This window comes from Lissotriton vulgaris, chromosome 2_1 (genome assembly GCF_964263255.1).
Source record: "Lissotriton vulgaris chromosome 2_1, aLisVul1.2, whole genome shotgun sequence".
In the NCBI taxonomy this organism is placed as follows: Eukaryota; Metazoa; Chordata; class Amphibia; order Caudata; family Salamandridae; genus Lissotriton; species Lissotriton vulgaris.
In genome coordinates this window covers 59129056-59149884 of record NC_141687.1, presented here as the reverse complement: position 1 = coordinate 59149884, position 20829 = coordinate 59129056, and the positions used below count along the sequence as shown (strand labels likewise).

General features: G+C 45.6%; 1 protein-coding gene across 1 annotated transcript in view; it reads left to right on the top strand.

Annotated features, from left to right (window-relative positions):
* Positions 1-20829, top strand: part of PLCD4 (phospholipase C delta 4) — a 380183-nt gene that overhangs the window by 194230 nt on the left and 165124 nt on the right. Inside the window, exons 7-8 of the mRNA XM_086954454.1 lie at positions 4579-4810; positions 14294-14495. Coding sequence (XP_086810580.1) covers positions 4579-4810; positions 14294-14495 — 434 coding nt within the window. The remainder of the gene's footprint in view (positions 1-4578; positions 4811-14293; positions 14496-20829) is intronic.

Below are 20829 nucleotides of genomic sequence, written 5' to 3'. Positions count from 1 at the left end.
TGTGGTCTTTGACAGAAAGTTGGCCTCCCTCTCTTCGTTTACATTTACTCTCTTGGGTAGCTTTGTAACCAAACATTGACAATCATGCAGATTAAGTAACAGTACACAAAACAACTATACAGAGTTTGAATACTGGGCACTCAGGTTACACTAAGCATGCTGATCACAGTCACTAAACTAATTGTAGACGCTGCGCTGTTCGGAATTAAGAACAGGGAGGGTATTGTTCCTCCCATCAAAACTTTGTGCTCCAAATTGTTCACAATTATTGGTAACCGTAAAAGAAATAGATAGTACAAATGATGCATCATGCAGGGAAAGAAAAAAAGATTCAAGCATCAACCAAGTGCCTCAGTCTTCACAGTCGAGAGGTAAGTGTCAGGGAAACCTGGTGGTTGATAGTTCGAAACCCATTTATTTTTGTGGCCTCAAGTACCCCATGGTTTAGGGATCAATGGGTTTTTTTCAGACGGAAGCCTGGGCTTGATGTGGACCAATGGTAGACAGGGATCTGATCTTTGGGGGCAATTGGGGGGTGGGCCGCAGGGACACATGCAGGGACAATGTGTGAACTCTTAAGGTTTCTCGATAATGGGAGCAAGCAAACGAGAAGGATGCTACACAAAGGCAGGCTCTGGGCACCCATTTGGCTTGGGAACACTTTTTCAACCACCTAGATCACTGAGTCTGATAAGAGGCCTGTGCATTTATTGGTATATGAGCAGGTGAGTTCCCCAGGGAGGGTCATCACTCACCTGACCTGGCTGTTTTATAATTCAAAGTGCTTCTTCATTGAGTGGCAAGCTTCAGTCTGTGATTACGTGGAAGGGTGAGCAGCGTAGGTCGTGATTGGTAGGGCTGTGGAGCAGTGGTCCTGTAAGCTCCATAAGCATGCTGGGTTGTGGGGACAGAGAGGCATGGGGCATTCTGATGGTCCTTCCTGAATTTATTCCAGGTGGTTCTGCAGAGGAGTGGGTAGTTGTGTTACATCTCTGATTCTAAATTGGATCAGCCTTGGAGCAGACCTGATGGATACAGGGATATTATTCCAGATCCTGGTTTCATAGATTAAAAAGTCCTGCTGCCCTCTTTTTTGTTTCTTTTATGCACCTGTTAGTCTGCAGTCTGATGATGTCCTGGCTGTGAGTGGGCCAAGCACCACCAGAGATGGTGAGCTTGTTCTCAAGATAAAAATGGGAATTCTGGTCATGATGGCTTTGTAAATGATGCAGCTGGTTTTGAAGATGGTGTAGTCTGGCAAGGAGAGCAAATGGAGTGCCATCAGAATGGAAGTGATGTGGTTATAATTATATTCCATCAGGCCCCTGATGATGCTCACAAGATGAGCTGTGTACGCTGTGCAGGGAAGTCAAGTCCTGCAGACCCCTTTAAGCCTGAACAGTTCCTTAAATCTCTGCATCTGCTCCTTTCATCTCTTTGCCAGCTGACTAATATGTCCCTGTCCAGGGCGGTTGTCCCCAGGGTTTGGAAAAAAGCCATGGGGGTTCCTCTATTACAGAAACCGACACTGGACACTGCTAAACCTGAGGGCTTTCGCCCTATCTCTCTCCTGCCGAGGGTGTACAAGATTGCAGAGTCCCACTTAAATTCCATCCTGAGAGTATTTTTGGAAAATAACAACACGTTTGACTCTTCTCAGAATGGCTTTCGACCGGGTCATAGCACGCTGACTGCTTTCTTTGGAGTAACCAAACATCTGAGGGAGGCTTTAGATGCCGGTCCTAATTCGGCGCTGATAATTTTAGATCTCAGCTCCACGTTCAACACTGTATCACATCATGTTCTGGTGCACCGTCTGGAGAAGGCTGGGATTGAGGGCCAGGCCTTGGGGGGGGTTGATTCTTTTCCTGCTGAGAGAACCTTTCAGGTGTCAGCCCCCCCTTTCAGCTCCCTGACTTGTACGATCAAGCAAGGGGTTCCACAAGACTCAGCGTTGAGCCCAACTTTATTCAATCTATGTGTTCAACCTCTTGCAGCGCTGGCAAGGAGTAGAGGACTAACAGCGGTATCATATGCTGACGATACCCAGATAGTAGTTGCACTCTCCGATGGCTCCACACAGGATGCATTTAAGTTCAGGAGTGATCTGATGGCCATTGCAGAGTGGATGACTGCCAACTGCCTCCAGCTAAATGCTAGCAAGTCTGAGATCTTGCTAGTTGGGAGTGACACTGAGCTGTGGAGTGAGAGCTGGTGGCCTGCAATGTTGGGCTGTGCACCCGTCCCTCAACAGTTGGTCAAAAACCTGGAAGTCTGGGTTGATTTGGCCCTTAGCTTCCTAGGCCAAACAAAAAAAGTATCTGGGACCTTCTTTGGGCTCCTGCAAGGGCTTAAGTTGTTGCTGTTTTTTTTTATCCTACAGTCTGTCTAATCATCATCCAGGCTTCCATTCTATCTAGCCTGGACTTTGCCAATTCACTCTACCTGGGAGCTAACAAGGCCAAAATTCTACATTTACAACGGGTTCAAAAAGCGGCTGCTAGAACCCCACTGGGCCTTCCAAGAACCTGCCCTACGACCAACGCCATTCACAGAATTCATTGGCTGCCAGTGGCGAAACGTATTGAGTTTAAGTCCCTCTGCATTGCCCATAAAATCTTGAATCTTTCTTCCCCTGGTATTCTGGCAAACTTGATTTTGTCTTATACACCTCCTTGCCACTTTGATCCATGGGCCAGCACTTGGCGGTTGTCCCTCGGGTCAGGAAAGAACGAGCTGGTGGACGCTCCTTCAAAGTCTCTGCTGCAAAACTCTGTGACTCTCTCTCGGTGCAGATCTGTAGTATTAGCAACTCGATGGCTTTTCGCAAAGCCATTAAAACGTATCTTTTCCCTACATTATAGGTCTTGCTATCCTTCCGCATTTCTCCAACTTCTGCTATGCTTGCGCTGGGATGCCCCTTTGCTGGGGCAGCTGTGCGCTTTATAAAAACTGCAACATAACATAACATAGATGGTGTGACGATAACGAAGCCCTCAAAGGGTGCCAGTGTGGAGCCTGGGAGGCCATAAATAATGGTGTTATCATTAACCTGATGCGAGGGTGTGACAACCCGAACAGCAGTAATGAAGCCACTTTCTGGAGGAAATGGTTTCACTTTCTTTAGAATGATCTAGAACAACATCCCCGTATCCATGATCTGAAACAACAACCTGTATCCACCAGGACAGACCAACGCTGTGCTTGTTTAGAAAAGACTTGAAGACTCACCTCTTTAACGAACACAACATTATAATGCAGTGTCCATCCCCCTGATACCCTCTTATTACTCATTGACTTGTTGCTTGTCTTTGACCCTTTTCAGCGCTCCACTGCCATTTGCCGAGGTCTGTGCTATTGATTGAAACACCAGATACATGCATAAATACATAGAATAGAGCCGGCACCAGGCCATATATGCTCTTGTGGCAATGTGTTCCTTGAGGGTGAGGTTGGCATCCAGGGTGAGTCCAAGTGACTTGGCAATCACTGAAGGTTGGAGTTGGAACCCATTAAAGGGCATGCTATTGAGTGGGTTTGTACTGCTTCTTGTCTGTTGTTCTTGACAAATAAATGGAATTTTGCCTTGGCTCTGCCGAGCTTCTGATAAAGGTTGAACATCCAGGTCTGGATGACGTACAGACAGTGCTTGAGGCATTGGATGTGTGAAGAAGAGGAGACTTTCAGGTAGAGTTGTGTATCATCAGCAAAGCAGTGAATCTCGCTGTTATCTGTGAGAAGAGCAGGAAACAGCTTCATGTAGAGGTGGAAGATGACCGGGGACAGTATGGTTGCTTAAATATAGTGGTGCATGGATCTTATTGTTTGCATAGCGGACCGAAAAGAGGTTTTTGTTTAATGATCAGGTTCTATCCCATTCTTGTAGTCCATCTGCTCCAGGGGCTGTTCATAGGATTTGGATGTTAAATTGCTAGTCGACAGATAAATAAAACTAATAAGCACTTGAGCCCTTCAGAAAGGAAGCTGTTGGGGCTAGATTGCGAATACGCAATGTGAAACAGCTGCTGTTCCGACTACCATCCTTGGCATCAGTGTCCAATCACCTTGGTAACATAAAAATAAGGATTTAATTATGTAACATAGGGGCAGTTTAAATCAATTTCAAACCCCAGTTTGATATCGATGAATGGACGTTACTGCAACACTGCACTTTGTACCTTATGTACGTATTGTTAGATTGCACTCAATACCCTATACATGGGTTAAATGGTCGAAAATTGTATATGCTACTTTGTATATCAATTGTTTGGATGAGTTGTTTTTCATGTAAAGTATGTATACATGTATAACATCCTGACTGTGTATTGTACTTGAGTGTCCTTCTGTATCTTTTACCTGTAAGTTTCATGGTGTTTTGCCAAATAAAGTTTGTAATTTGGAACCCTGGGGGCCTCCGCATGTGTTAGGGATCTTGTGGGACCCGGAGGTGCCCATGTGAACAAATTGGTGTTGGCCGGATAGGTAGAAGGGCAACCAGCAATCTCTGTACATCTAAAAGGATCATTGTGCTTCTGTGCCATTTTTGGTAAGTGTGTTTCTATGTCCTACCACTTGCAGATGGCGGATGCATCTCGCTCCGGAACTCTGGAGGGCGAGGAGTTTGTCTCGTTCTACCACGCTCTGACCCAGCGGGATGATGTTCTAAAGATCTTCAAGGAGTACTCCAAGGATGGGAAGAAACTGACCCTGCTGGAGTTTGTGGACTTTCTGAAGCAGGAGCAACTAGAGAAGGACAACGTTCAGGAGCATGCAATTGACCTTGTAGCCAAATACGAGCCGTCCGAGACTGGTAGGCGATCCACGTGCACGCCATTATCTCAGTTTCTCTTTCTAACTCTTTCTATAGCTATTTATGTTTCTCTCTGCCTACCTCTGTTTCAAAACCCTGGTCCTATGCTGGTGTGCCTCAATCCTAATTTACACCTTCTGCTGTCCCGCTACGGAGATACCTCATTGTATCTGATTTTGGTTGGTAGGTCCCACAGCTGTCTCTCAGATTTATTTATTTTTATATTAAGCATTTCTAGCTTGAACAATGTACAGAGCCTAGTATGTTAGAATATCAAGTACAACAATATTGTGGTGCCAAAATATCATCACCTAAATCCCCAGAACAAAATATACGTAAGTATAGATTTACTACTTCCACATCTACATATGTTGACAATATATATTGTAAAGGTACATATATGTGAATTTAAGCATAGCATACTAAAGTAAAGCCAGTTGTTTCTACTAGACTCGCCTGGTCCATGCAGATAGCACCAGCTACGCTCTTGAACCAAAGTCGAGGGATTTGAATTAACAACCCTGAGGTGTAAGAGAGGGAGGTTTGGCAAATCATGTTAATAGAGTGTAATGAACACGAGTGCTGGAGAGCAGAAGGGGCCCTGGATCACAAGAGCCCTCCAGCTGCTGCCTTTATAGAAGAGCTAGATTATTGGGCTTGTGGCTTTATGCTTGGTACATGCAATGGTACCAAGAAGCAGATATTTCTGGCTCCTAGAGGGTTCAGTTCTGCAGAGTTCTAGTCTCCAAACTATAGCCTCCGTGCTTTACTTGATGTGGTAGAAAAAGAAAATTTAGCATTCTCTTTCGCGAACTAAAAGACTGGACAGATGGGAGTAGACTGCCTCCAGGTTATGAGACTGGTTTTTGGGGCAGTTGCAGCATCTCAGATTATATATTGTCATTCTCTGGGATAAGCCATCGTTGTAGCCGAACCAAAACAATACACATGCTTCAAGGACTACAAAGCTCACTTTGATAGTGAGGAAAGAACTCACTTTTAAGGAGTAAACTAAGTGTCTGGTGGATTCCACCAGGGGTCATATTATAGAGGTGCCCCGGGGGCGAAACAGCCGTTTGCGCCAGCGTTGGGTGTCCCCAGGGTACTTTAATATTACGGAAGGGGCTGCAGACGCTTGTGCCTCCCCTTCTGTAATACTGAAAGTGCACTTAGAGCGCCAGTGCTTCCTCACGAGGGCGTGCCCTTGGATATGTATAGTCCCCGCTATCTGGAGTATTATGTAATGAAAATCGAAGAGAGTGAACGCGCCCGAGAGAACGCCTTTCACATTACAGGCGTTTGGACTTATCAAGGTCCGAAGGGCCGGTGTGATGTACTATTGGATTACATAATACTCCAGATAGCGGCGACTATACATATCCGAGTATTTTCTTCAACAATGAAGATACACAGTTGCTCTTTCAGGGGAAAGTGAATCTTTAAAGAATACCGATCAACAATACATCGAACTGTACATGATAGTCATAAACTTCAATCCTTGAAACAAAACTTCATTTTTTAGCCTTGAATAAGCCCTGCGGGCGAAACGCGCGTCGGTTGCTGCTTGTGTCAACACTCTTGTACTTGAAATAAAGTACATAAAGACCTGATTGTGAAGTATGACTTGAGCTCTTTTTGGAGTGGAATTTCATGACATTGGACTAAGGACTTCCTTGGGAAGTTATTTAATGATGAGAAAGGACTCTTGTTGTGATGTGCCAACATGTATTACATGCTATAATTGGATCATAGAAATAATGATTGGGTCTGCTAGGGTGTAGTGTATACAACATGTCGAAAAGTGTAGCTGCTCTCTTTAAATTTGCGAAAAACTTGGAAATATGCCCATACAGGAAAGGATTAAAATCTATACAGCGAAACCCATATCAATAGCGAATTATGGGGCAGGAATATGGGCCACAGCACATGTTAAACCCCTGCAAAGTATAGAAGATAACTTTGCCAAAAGGCTTCTGTCTGTTGCGGGTTCGTGCCCAAATGTTATTGTTCATAAAGAACTAGACCTGCCATACAATAGTGATAGCATTACAATAGCCCCACTACTGTTATGGCTTTCAATAAGGAAAAGAGAAGAGGTGCTACTCAACCAACACATCATAGGGGATGCAATGAATCTATCCATCCCATGGCTTACATATGTGAGACAGACTTTTGCCTTCATGGGTTTGGCCCAAGTTTACGAAAATCTGACATGTTGTGTGACGTTTCTGAAAAAAGATTGAAAAATATCTTTCTAGCTAATTTCTCTCATGCTAGACGAGAAAGGAACCTGGCAAAATATTACAGTAACTTTATATCTTGCTGTCTCACCTGTCATCCCTGGAGCCTCCTCCTTTCTCTCTTTTGTTGAGAACCAATATCATTGCTACCTGTCAACTAGACTACGCCTAAATTACAACCCTCTCATGCTGGGTACCTGGCTAATACATACTGTCACGCTCACCTTCAAGCTTGTCCATGTGATGCACATTCTAGACAACAGCCATACTGAGGTGCCGGGGATCGGATATAGGCTTGAACGCTGCTAAATACAGCGCATCGAGGGCTGATTTAATACGTAGCCCCTATACTAACATGAGATTTACTTCACATCGTGCATCCTTGATATATGCTAGAATAAGGCTTTTCGTGGAATACTTGCAACTTGCCCAGCCATAGTTAGGCTGGGACGGCATTATAACCAGTCAGAAGGCACATAAGACTGTTTCATCTACTTGAAGCCCCGAGGAAGTCGCGGGTTTCTTGTCCCAAGCGACGAAACACGTGTTGGCTGGAGTCACAACAAGAAAATCATTAAATTACTCATATTTCCTATGTATTTGCCTTGAAATTCAAGTTATTGACTTGTCATAATCATTATGAATGTGTGCCAGGGCTTGATTCAAATTTTGTACAGATCTGTTGATCTGAATGGTGAGGTGTTGAATGATTACCTCCTCCCTGGGCACCTAAACTGATAATTGAGCAATCAATTTTTATATAATATTTTATGCACTTTTATGCATTTTTAATACGAATAAAGTTTTGTTGATGATGATGAGTGGATTCAAAGCATCTGCTCCATTTTTCACATGAATGAGTTTGTGGCTGTGCTGGGGGCAGCACATTCCCCCTAATATGTTGCATTTTCCTGGATTGCACCGGGCTTACTTTTTAAAAGGTTGCGCCCGGCGCTATCAAAGAAAATGTGCCACATGTATAATACGGCCCGAGGTCTCTTATACCAGAATACCTGTGTCAACATGTTTTTTTTTTGGCAGACAAGCATATGGCCTCAGCTGTTGTTAGTCACCCTAGTTGTGCACTGTGGGAATGGTAAACTGGTGGCAAGCTTTGCTAACCTGGTAGTCTCTGGAGGTAGTCTCTTATGCAGACGACACTCAAATCCTCGTCTCTCTTCCCCATTCAGATGAACTGATCGCCTCCAAGTTTAGATCTTGTATGGAGGCGGTTGGTCATTGGATGATTCAGAACTCTCTAAAACTGAATGGGGAGAAGACTGAGGTGATGGTGTTCGGGGGGAAAGAAAACATCTGGTCAGCCAATTGGTGGCCCGACTCTCTGGGAACATGCCCTTCCCCTACAACATCTGCCAAGAACCTCGGGGTGCTGATAGACCCTGCCCTCGACTTAGGCAGCCAGGTGAGCAGAACTGTTTCCACCTGCTGGGGTCTGATTTACACCCTACGAAGGATCAGGAAATATCTCTCCCTCGAGGCAAGAAAACAAATAGCTGTTGCTCTCATCGGCTCGCGCCTGGACTACTGTAACGCGCTGTATGCTGGGCTTAACAAAGGCCAGCTGCAGCGCCTACATGTAGTCCAAAACGCTATAGCTAGATTTGTTCTGGACATTCCCAGACGCTCTTCGGCCACTGCAGCCAGGAAAACGCTGCATTGGCTGCCGGTAGAGCACCGAATCCGGTTCAAAGTTTTATGCATGACTTATAGAGCCATTGCCAAAAACAGCGACACAGGAATCGGATCCATCATCTCCCACTATATTCCCGGAAGGAACTTGCGTTCCTCTGGAAAGTCGCGTTTGACAACCCCTCGTGTACGAAGAGCCAAATGGGGTGGTAGAGCCTTTTCCACTCTTGCTCCTAAGTGGTGGAATGACATTCCCCTGGACCTGAGATCTCTTCCGTCTTTGCAGCACTTCCGCTCTGTGTTAAAAACTCTTCTCTTTCGGCAAGCATACATGTAAGGCTTCTTGTCTCTTTTCTGTGACTCTTTTCTGATCATTTTGTTAGGCGCCTTGATACCTGCGGGTCATTGTTCTGCGCAATATAAATCGCCATTCATTCATTCATTCATTCATAAGACCAAGGTGGCCTTTCCCTTGGCGAGCCCAGAAACCAGCGGGGAGGTATCTTGATGGTCTGAAGATAGAGTGCATTCGCTGTTACAAATTTGCGAATGAATGCCATTACTGTGGCTTTATGAAACAAGTGTTTGGCCCATGTGTTGTGCTCCTGCCCGAAGTTAAAAAACAAATGCAGGATGTGGCTAAGACGGCTTTGTAAGAGGATGGGCCTGCCCCATGCAGACTTCCGCCTTGCAGTGTCCAAGAGGCGACTCACTGCAATCGCCAGATGCATTTATGAAATTTATGGACTCGCCTAACAACTTTTTTGATAAATCGTAATCTAGCAGGGTTTGCCTGTGGCTTTTTGTTCTTTAATTTATAAAATAACTTTGCAAATGTCTTGAAACGTGGGTCTGCTTTGTGACTAATCTTTTTCTGCAGCGAGGGCCAGCGCCAAAGTCATATCAATATGTGTTGCACTTGAAGGTTTTGGCACCTATAATATTCTCAGATTGCCAGCGTTGCTTTTAAAGTCTTTAATGGCCTGTGATGAACGAGTTTGGTTGTTATTGTGTGCTGGCTGGGATCCGAGCCATAGCCATTGGAACACATTGATGGATTGTGTTTATTATGGTTTTTATTCATCGTCAAATAATACTCTTTACTTTCAGACTTGATAAGGCTCTAATTTCGTGACCCTGGTTCGGCTCTGATAATCGATCTCTGAAGCAGTTCATCAGTGACCCTCAGTGTTGGAGTCAGACATTGATCTTATACTGGAACCCTGGCACAGCTCTAATATTTGAAAACTTAAAATTATTTAATACCTGATACAGCAAGCAGTGGAAGTGTCAGGGGTCTGCACAGCATCCTTACAATGCTGCGGAAAACCTCCCCCTTCTTCCCATGGGGGTAAGGAGAACTATCGTCCAGGCCTTAGTCCTCTCGCGCCTGGACTACGGCAACTCACTGTATTTAGGAGCGCCGAAATCCACCTTAAGGAAGCTTCCGGTGGTACACAACTGTGCCGCCTGCCTACTGTCGGGTTCGACCAGAACGCAGTCGGCCATGCCCAGTTGGAAGACCATACACTGGCTGTCCATAGAGGAGAGGTTTACATTTGAAGCCCTATGTACTGCCCACAAGACCCTCATGAGTAAAGGCCCTCGCCTCAACCAGTCCTTTATCACTGCATACCGTCCTAGGAAACTCCTCCGCTCTGCGAACCTTAATCTAGCCACCATCCCTAAAATCCAAAGGATGCAAAGCGGGGGTCGTTCCTTCTCATACAATACAGCTAAGCTGCGGGACACCCTTCCCCTACATCTGCACTCAGAGACATCCCACCTCACCTTTTGGAAGTGTCTCTAAACCTGGCTATTCCAGAACATCAACTGGCAACTACTTCTTTCGGTTCTTTCTGCCGCTGGGATGCCTTAGGGTAGCTATGCGCAGAAGAAGTGTTCATTATTAATAATAATAATAATACTAATAATACTAATAATAAAAATAAAAATAATAGAGATCTAATACTGGGATCCTGTTGCAGCTCTAATAGAAGGTCACCCATACAGCTTTGTCAGTTAGTGTCAATAATGCCATCCTAGTATATTATGACCCTGGTACAGTTCTTAATGCTCACCCCCAGACGCAGTTCTATTACAGGGGCATCTTCATCAGTAGCCTAAATCGTGTTATGCAGTATTAGGAGCCTGATACAGCTCTAATACTGTTACACCTCTAATGCTAGGAACCTCATACACCTCTAATGCTAGGAAGCTAATACCAATCTAAATTGGGACCCTGTTGCGGCTCTAATACAAGGTCACCCATACAGCTTTGTCAGTTACTGTCAATCATGCTACCCTAGTATATTATGACCCTGGTACAGCTCTTAATGCTGGACTGCGGGCACAGTTCTTTTACAGTCAGTGCTTAATTTGAGTCAGTGGTTTTCCAGTGCTCGGCACCGGCACTTAATTGTCAACACTAATACATGTAACTGTCTGCCACAAGTTGGCGCTGTCTTGCTAATTTATAGATGCCCACAACATCAGGTAATTTTCATTCAAGACACTGACTTTGTTACGTTCCAAAATTGGATCCGTAAAGCTACAGACACTTTCCTCCCTGCCTCCCGCAAGAGGATTAGCAATCCCCGCCCTCCAGCCCCTTGGTTCTCAGACAAGTTAAAAGCTGAGAAAACCAAATGTAAAAATATGGAAAGGTGGTGGAGAAGAGCCTATGCCCTTGACGCCAAATCTGCTTATTTGCATGTCAAAAGGGAGTATCACTCTATCTGTAGGGGCCGTGCGTGCTAACTATGTTTCCTTATCTTTATCCAATGCTAAGAACTGTTCCAAAACATTATTTACAATGGTAAAAGAATGATCAAGCGCTGCAACTCAGCCTAATCCTCCCATTTTGAATGAAACGCAATGTAATGGCCTTGCTCAATGTTTTACTAACACAGTGGAAGTAATATATTCCACTTTGACTGGGAATATGTCATCATCCCCCGTGTCACCACCTCTAAACCCCATTCAATTAATTTGGCCATTTGTTGACAAAACTTTGCTTGATCTAAATACCACTAATAAAATAGATAATTGGTCATTACTTGATATGACATCCTTTAAACTGCACCTGGGCTGTATTAAATCTGGTTCCCCTTGTGATCCTCTCCCTATTTCTGTGCTGCAGCAGCTGGACTTGTCTACACTTGCGATCATTATGGAACTCCTTAATACATCTTAAAGGTATCTTTGGTCCCCTTGGAATGGAAGCATGCAATGGTACTGCTGATCCTACGATGTTGTCGAACTATCGGCCTATCTTGTTCCTTCCTGTATTTTCAAAAATATTGGAGAGGCCAATAAATAGTCAACTTTTTCAGTTCATTGAAAAGAACAAAATTCTACATCCTTCTCAATCGGGTTTTTGACCTGGTCACTCTAAGGAGACGGCTCTTCTTGGCGTAACCGAAATGTTGCGCCAAAATTTGGATGCAGGCAATAAGGTCGCACTTGTCTTATTGGATTTAAGTGCGGCCTTCCCATGTCATGTTGATAAATGCCTGACAATCCATTGGGGTTACTGGCTCTGCACTTAATTGGTTAATCTCTTTTCTTACTGACTGTATGTTTCAGGTCTTTTCCTCTGCAGCCAACTCCAAGACTCACTCATCCCCGTATGGAGTTCCCCAGGGGTCCATTCTTAGTCCTTTGTTGTTTAACATGTATGTTAGACCCCTGGCAACGATCGTGGAAGGAGCTGGGTTGTCGTTATTTTCATATGCTGACGACACTCAGATTATTTTTTCACATTCTGCGGAGAAAAATTCCGACCCTTCTGCACTTCGGGCGGGCTGAGTAAAGTGACATCTTGGATGCATGCCAATTTTCTCAGGCTGAATGGTGAAAAAACAGAGGTCTTGGTATTGGGAAAAGACAAAGAGCTCTGGGGCCCACAACATTGGCCTACAGAAATGGGTGCAGTACCGCAGCCTTCCCATCATGTTCGCAACCTTGGCTTTGTTATTGACGACTCACTATCTATGTGTCACCAAGCCACGAAGGTTGCTGCAACATGTTTCACCATTCTGAAGTGGCTGAGAAAAATTGTGTGGATGCTTCCTAGCCCTACTCAAAGAACCGCAGTCCAGGCTCTTGTTACATCTAGACTGGACTATGTTAACATCCTCTATCTTGGAGCCTATAAAGATGTCATACGAAAGCTACAGAGAGTACACAACTTCGTGGCCAGATTGCTTTGCCGAACACCTAGAACAGCTTGTTTCCACCTCCTTGAGAGACCTTCATTGGTTAAGAGTTGAAAATCGGATTAAGTTTAAAGCTCTGAACTACATGTTCAGAATTAAGCCCGGCATTGCTTCCATGTATGTGCAACATTTAGTCCATCCCTAGCTGCCTTCTCGTACTCTCAGATCCACTACTCAGGCTAAATTTCAAGTGCCAAAGATCAAACTATCCCACATGGGTGGCCGGTATTTCTCCTATTTGGGCCCTGTTCTGTGGAATGCTCTTCCGCTGTCACCTCTCACTCAGATGAATGTTACACTTTTTCGTAAGTCTCTTAAAACTTGGCTTTTAATCAGTAAGTTCTACCCCCTATCTTCTGTCGCTTCCGCCGGGCGCCGGGAAACCCTTTTGGGTAGCTGTCACGCCTAGATATAAATTTAAATAACATAACATAACACAACATTAAAATTGACTATTACCTGCCTCCCAAGCCATTCTTATAGCCTGAAATAGTCCGAATTGTCACACTTGTAGGACTGTGGTGGTTTGTAGTTGTGTTGTGAGGACTGTGGTGCTTTGTAGTTGTGTTGTTACTATCATTGGCAGCATAGCAGGGGTATTGTGTGGTGCAAGCTGCAGTGGCCTCCTGATGAGAGCCTTGGCACATTTTTTTTTTAACAAGTTAAGCACTGATTACAGGGTCATCCATTCAGCTTCATCAGCAGTCTCATTATACTGTTATTCCAGTACTAGGAGCCTGATTCAGCTATAATACTCGAAACTTGATCTAGATCTAATGCTGGGGCCTCACAGAGCTCTAATACAAGGACGCCCGCACCAGCAGCGGCCCGTGCAGGTAAGAGCCGGGGGGCCAGGAGGGGGTGGTGGTGCTTATTTCGACAGAGGATGACGAGGGAAAAATTAATTATTTATTCAATTTTCCCTTGTAGTCGTCGGCCGAATCGCGCCCAACTTGGCCCCACCGCCCCGCTGGTTTTACCCGCATGGGCTGCTGCTGGCTCACACAGCACTGTCAGTAAGCCTTACCCCGACCAGTCGAAGACTGAGACTCCGATGCCAGCGTTGTACTGGGACCCTGATGCCAATGTAGTACTAAGACCCTGATGCAATTATAGTACTGGGACCCTGATGCCAATATAGAACTGGGACCCTGATGCCAATGTAGTACTGATAACCTGATGCTGATGTACTACTGGGACCCAGATACAGATGGAGTAGTGGGAACCCCATAATAATACCTCTTTAATATTGGGTCCCTGACAAAGTTCTGAAATTAGAAACCCCAATACTGCTTTAAAACCGGGGTCTTGTGCAGCTAGTGCCCCTCTCTGTCTATATGGCCCACAGTCAGTGCAATGTCTTTCTCTTGCAGCCAAGAAGCTTCGCGCCATGAGTGTTGATGGGTTCCTGGCCTACCTGCACTCTCGCAAAGGCAACATCTTCAACAAGGAACACCGAAAGCTCTACCAGGACATGACGCAGCCCCTGTCTCATTACTTCATCTCCTCCTCGCACAACACGTACCTGATCGAGGACCAGCTACGGGGCCTGAGCAGTATCGAGGGCTACATCAGGTGAGCAGAGGAGTGTGTTGTCCTGTTGCAAAGGGTTGCCGGTGAGGCGCCGCAGAAGGCGTGTGCCAACGAAGCGTGGTGGAACTCTTCCTCAGAGCCAAGAAGGTTTTGAAGACCTGTGAGTAGGACATGAGAGTTGTATGTTGTGAGTGAGTGGTGTTTATGAACAGCGGGTGTGTTTTTATAGAGGTGGGGCCAGTGTGGGTGCTGAAAAGTAGGTGATCCTGTATGTTGGAGTCCATAGCGGGAGGAGGGTACAAAGTAAAGCGTTACTGATCATTGGTATGTGGATAGCTTTATACCAGGAAAAAATGCATCTATGTAACAGAAAGCTGCAAAATTAATGAATGAATGAATCAGAATTTTTATATAACACATAGTTACTCCTAGGAGTGACCCGGAGCTCACCTCACAGGTAGAGTCACAGGATCTGAAAGGACCTCTGTTCTTTTGTGAACAGCCCTGTTTTCAGTCTTTTTCAGAATATGGACATTGATTCCCCAGGCGGAGTTCAAGAGGGAGCTTATTGCATGAGGATGACCCCAGATAGAAAAAGGTGAATTTTGGGACTCCAAGCCCATAGGCTACTAGCAGATCGCAGGTTCCTGGAGGGGAGGTAAAAGCTAATTCTGGCCCTCAGGTAACCTTGTTCTCTGTGATGAAACCCTTTGTGGACTAAATCCAGAGCTTTAAACAAAATCCTCTTACTCACTGGGAGCCAGTGGAGGGCACGTGGATGGGGGAACACGTGCAATCATGTAAGAAGATTCAGAAGAAGGCGGACTACCCTGTTATGGGCACCTGAAGTCTATCGATCGGGTGGGCGGGCAGTGCCAGATACAGAAATTTTGCATGGTCTAGTTGGGTAATCCCAGATACACAGCATTTGCATAGTCCAATCAGGTAGTCCCAGATACAGAGCGTTTGAATAGTCCAACCTCAAAGCAAAGAATGGTTGGACAACTGATTTGTTGGCAGAAAATGAGAGGAAGAGCAGAAAGGTTTTTAGAATGCGAAGCAAACTTAAGCAGGAATTGTGTATGAGATTGATCCAGCTTCATGAGTCGTGCTGTACAAACAAGGTAGCAAGTTGAAACGTTGTGGTCTCCTGGACATATAACTATCATACCGTCATTATGGCGAGTTCGAAGTACGCACAATTCACAGTAATTTACTGTATTCCAGAGTGACATGCGATTCACCTTCCCTCCTTCCAGTGGTTAGGACCAGAACATCATCATGTGTTATTATCAATCAAGTGCTTTGGTGTTCTTTGAAACTAACAGAACTGAACCCACACAGCTTGACTCTTCAAGTAGGGCACTGTAATGGATACATCAAAAAGGACGTAAAGTGCTTAAGTAGAAAGTAGATTAACACCTGTGAAAAACGTCGTATGGAGGCCCTATATATCTGCATCTCGGACCAACAAAAACAATGTAAACATTTACAGAAAAAAAGTATGAGCAGAAGCCTCACATAAGTGCCAGGCCTCAGGCACAGTGAGCAATGTTTAGTTAAAGAGAAGAAGTCTGCAGGGGAGGAAGAAATACAGAGAAGAGAATTTAGGATTGTAAGACTACAAGGTTTAGAGAAGTTATGGATCTAGAAGAATGAGGAAATGGCAGGCATAATACAGAGGTTGCTGTGTTCTGCATTTAAACACTATGTGGTAGGAGTGAGAAACCATGAGATGGTGACAGAAGCACTGCATACCAGAGACTTGTATTTTAGGCCTGAGGTGTGCAGTGTAGTTCTGGGAGGGCAGATTTCAGGATGAACAATCACTGTGTAATTAACTTCTATTTGGCTTAAATTTTATTATTTACCCATGCTGGAAGCCCCTGGTGTTGCCTGTTGTTATTTACCATGTGGCTGACTTAATACGTTTTGGCAACAAAGGAGTGGCCCTGTCCAATGGGGCAAGGGTGAAATAGAGTGTGTGTGTGCGTGAGTGTGTGTGTGTGCAGGGGCGGTTGGTGACATTTGAAAGTGGTGAGGCGCAAAGTGATTTGCATACAGCACCCTAGCGAGTGAGCGCAGCGAGCGAGCCCGAACCCCTAATGGGGGGTTTCGGGGGATAACCCCCTCTCCCCCCCAAGAAAATTTTGAAAAAAAAGAAGAAAAATCGTGCATTTTCAAGCAAATTTGAGAAAGCAAGAAGGTTAATAAAGCAATTGTGAAAGTGCAGTTATTTCATTAATAGATGGCATAAGAACAATTGTTACTTACCTGTAAACAGGTGGTTCTCCAGTATTGGTGTCTTTCATAGATTCACATGCTTGAATATTCCCCGTCGTCGGAGTGGGAGTCCCACGGTAAATAAAATAGCAATAAATACTAAATATATATATAATATATAATAAATATATAAAGTACATAATAAGGATAAACCCAAAATATGCATAGAAGAAGCATAGGGTACCTAACCAAAAAATTCTACATAGGAATGCATGGGAATATAAAAGTTCCAATGCAGCCTATCCTTGTCATTATGTTAGTCCAAACTGCAGCCAATCAGGCGCCAGCAGGCCTCTAGAACCTTCTCCACAGAGCTCAAGCCCTCAGATTTTCGTAGCACAAGAGTGACCACAGAGTCTATGAGGAGAAAAGAGAGCCTCTGAGGGGAGGAGGGAGGGCCGCATGTGAATCTATGAAAGACACCAATACTGGAGAACCACCTGTTTACAGGTAAGTAACAATTGTTCTTCTCCAGTATTGGGGTGTCTTTCATAGATTCACATGTTTGAATATAGAATAGTTAGCAGTCCGTATCCCAACACAAAGTTTCCAGAATGCAATGTATAAGCAAAAGGTTGGAATCAACAGGTGTAATAACCCATGCCATAGAAGTTATACAAATATATGTATACATAAAGAAGACATGAATAAACTGGAAACTATTAGGAGGAGGGTAGAATAGAGGCTCACCTTATTGAAAAAGATTACGGAGCACAGCTTGTCCCACTGCGGTATCTCCTTCAGCCATGGCACCCAGATTGTAGTGCTTTGTGAACGTGTGCCTGCTGGACCATGTGGCTGCTCTGCAAATCTGATGCAATGGGACTCCGGCAAAGAGTGCAGTCGAAGAGGCCATAGACCTGGTAGAGTGGGCCCGTACCGCAGTCTGTAAAGGCTTTCCCGCCTTCTGATGGCAGAAAGCCATCGCCGAAGCCACCCAGCGGGCTACTGTAGGTTTGGTGACTGGTCGCCCTTTTTGAAAGCGGCCATAGGCTACAAAGAGCTGATCCGATCTTCGGAACTGGGCTGTTCTGCTGATGTAGAACTTTAAACCTCGTCTAATGTCCAAAGAGTGCAAGCGTTGTTCCGCAGGAGATTGCGGGTTAGCAAAGAAAGACTTCAGTATAACAGGCTCATTAATATGGAAGTCTGAAGGCACCTTTGGAAGAAAAGTAGGGTTAGTGCGTAAAAGCACAGAATCCGGTTTAAACTGTAGAAATGGTGGTTTGATCGTGAATGCATGCATATCACTCACTCAACGTGAAGACGTCAAAGCAAGAAGAAGCGTGACCTTCCAGGTGACATACTTGAGGTCTGCTTTATGGATTGGTTCAAAAGGTGCCGTCATTAATTGTGATAGGACAATATTGAGGCGCCACTCGGGAGGGGGACGCCGAACTGGAGGAAAAGTTCGAAGAAGTCCCTTGAAAAATTGACGTATTAACCTGGATGAACATAGGTAGGCAGAGCCTACCTATGTTCATAGGTAGGTAGGCGGAAGCGTGATATTGCCGCCAGAAAAACTCTTAAAGTAGCATGAGACAAACCCGACTGAGCCAGTTGGAAAAAGAAAGGGAGGAGCTCAGCGGGCGTGGCATGCAAAGGATGCACTCCGGCGTCAGCACACCAGTGGCAAAAGCGTTTCCATTTCAACTTATAGGTCTTTATAGTTGATGGAGCCCTGGCCTGAGCAAGGATGTCACGACACTCCTGAGGGATGGTTAGATGTGCAAATTCACAGTGTTCAGGTTCCAGGCTGATAAGCTCAGAGAAGAGGGGTCTGGATGGTAGATTTGACCCCTGTCCATGGAGAGAAGATCCATTCGAGGATGAAGAAGAATGGGTTTGCATTGAGACAGGAGGAGCAGCTCCGAGAACCACGCCTGTCGTGGCCACCTGGGAGCAATTAGAAGGATGTGGCAGGGTTCTCTCCGAATCTTCCAAAGTACTCGTGGCACCAGAGGGATCGGAGGAAAGGCGTAGGCGAAGAGATTCGACCAATCCATCAAAAGGGCATTGCCTTGGGATCCTTTGTGGGGATGCCAACTTGCGTAAGAGGGGCATTTGCGGTTCTCTGGAGCTGCGAAGAGGTCGATTTCCGGGAATCCCCAACGACGAAAGACCATATCGAGTGTTGGCTGGTGAAGTTCCCACTCGTGGTTGGATGATCGGGATCTGCTTAGGGAATCCGCCAGAAGGTTGGACAACCCCGGAAGATGAACTGCGGTGATTATGATTTGATGATTGATGGACCAGTCCCAAATCGCCTCTGCTAGGCGGGATAACACCGGAGACTTCGTTCCGCCCTGCTTGTTTATGTAATGCATGCAGGTTGTGTTGTCTGTCTGTATGAGAACCGACTCCCCTTGCAGCACTGGTTGAAATGATTTCAGGGCCAAAAAGATAGCCATGAGCTCCAATTTGTTGATGTGCCAGGTCTTCTGGTGCAGAGCCCATTTCCCCTTGACGGAAAGGTTCTGGAGGTGAGCTCCCCAACCCTCCAGAGATGCGTCCGTCGTTAATGTCAGATCCGGGGTGTTGAACAGAAAGGACGTGCCTGCCGCAAGCTGATGTGGTTGTGCCCACCATCCGAGCGCTTTCTTCATGGGAATGGTGATGGTAACCTGATCGTTGAAGGAACCGGTGACTTGACGCCACTGTTCGTCCAGTGCCTGTTGAATAGGTCGTGCTCGTAGTCTGCAATGAGGGACAAGAGCGATGCACGACGAAGCCATCCCTAGAAAGGACTTCAACAAACGGACTGAAGTGCACCTCTTTGCCAGAAGTAGTGAAACTAACCGGAGAATCCTATGCTGACGTTCCCGGGAGACAAACGCCTTTGCTAGTTTGGTGTCCAGCGTTGCTCCTAGGAAATCCTTGCAAGTGGTTGGCTGCAATTGAGATTTCTCCAGGTTGATGGACAGACCCAAGGAACGAAATACTGTCTGACAAATGGAAGTATGGTGCTGGAGTTGTGAGCGGGATTGCGATTTTAGGAGGCAGTCGTCGAGATATGGGAATATCTGGATGCCTTGGAGACGAAGAAAAGCCATGAACGGAGCCAACATTTTTGTAAAGACTCGGGGGGCCGACCGGAGGCCAAATGGAAGTACCTTGAATTGGAAATGAAGGTGCCCCACCTTGAAGCGCAGGAACTTTCGATGACCTGCGAGTATTGGGACATGGAAGTAGGCGTCTCGGAGATCGATGGTCGCCATGAAATCTCCGACAGAGAGTAATCGCAAGATTTCTGTAAGCGTTAGCATACGGAAGGTCTGATCCTTGAGATAGTGATTGAGTGCTCTCAAGTCCAATATGGGTCTCCATTCTCCGTTTTTCTTGACGATAAGGAAAAAACGGGAATAAAACCCCTTCCCTCTCTGAGACTTTGGTACTACTTCCACCGCACCTTTCTGAATGAGAAGGTGAACTTGATGAAATAGTTCCTTGAGGTGCGGAGGTGGTGGTCCGGAAGGTGGCGTTGGAGGAGGTACCTCGACAAATTCCAATGCATGGCCTTTTTCCACAATGTCGAGTACCCAACGGTCCGTTGTAATGGAGGACCATTGAGAACCAAACAGAGAGATTTGCCCTCCAATTCTCAGTTCGACAGACAAGTCATTGACGTTTGTTGGAAGTTCCCCTGAAAGTGGGCTTTCCTCGATAGTTTCTGGCAGGTTGCTGAAGGGAAGACTGTTGACGGTTTCCGGTGAAATGTTGGTTACCTTGGTTATAGGACCGATACTGACTGCTTCCTCCACGAAAAGTGGATGTAGTGCCACGTCCTCGAGCACCCCGAAAGGGCTGCTTCTTAAATTGAAGGGTACCCAAGGCACGTGCAGTGTCCGTGTCCTTTTTTATGGATCGCAGCGCTTCGTCAATATGCGCTCCAAATAGTGACTCGCCGTCATATGGCATATCCAGAATCTTTGTCTGAACTTCCTGTCGAAACGAAGTTGAGCGTAGCCAACCTTGTCGACGTAGGACGGCCGCTCCAGCGAGTTGGCGAAAACCAGTGCAGGCCACATCCACTGCACAATCAATGAGTTCCTCTGAAGTTCTTTCTCCTTCTTGCAGAATCTGCTGCGCTTCT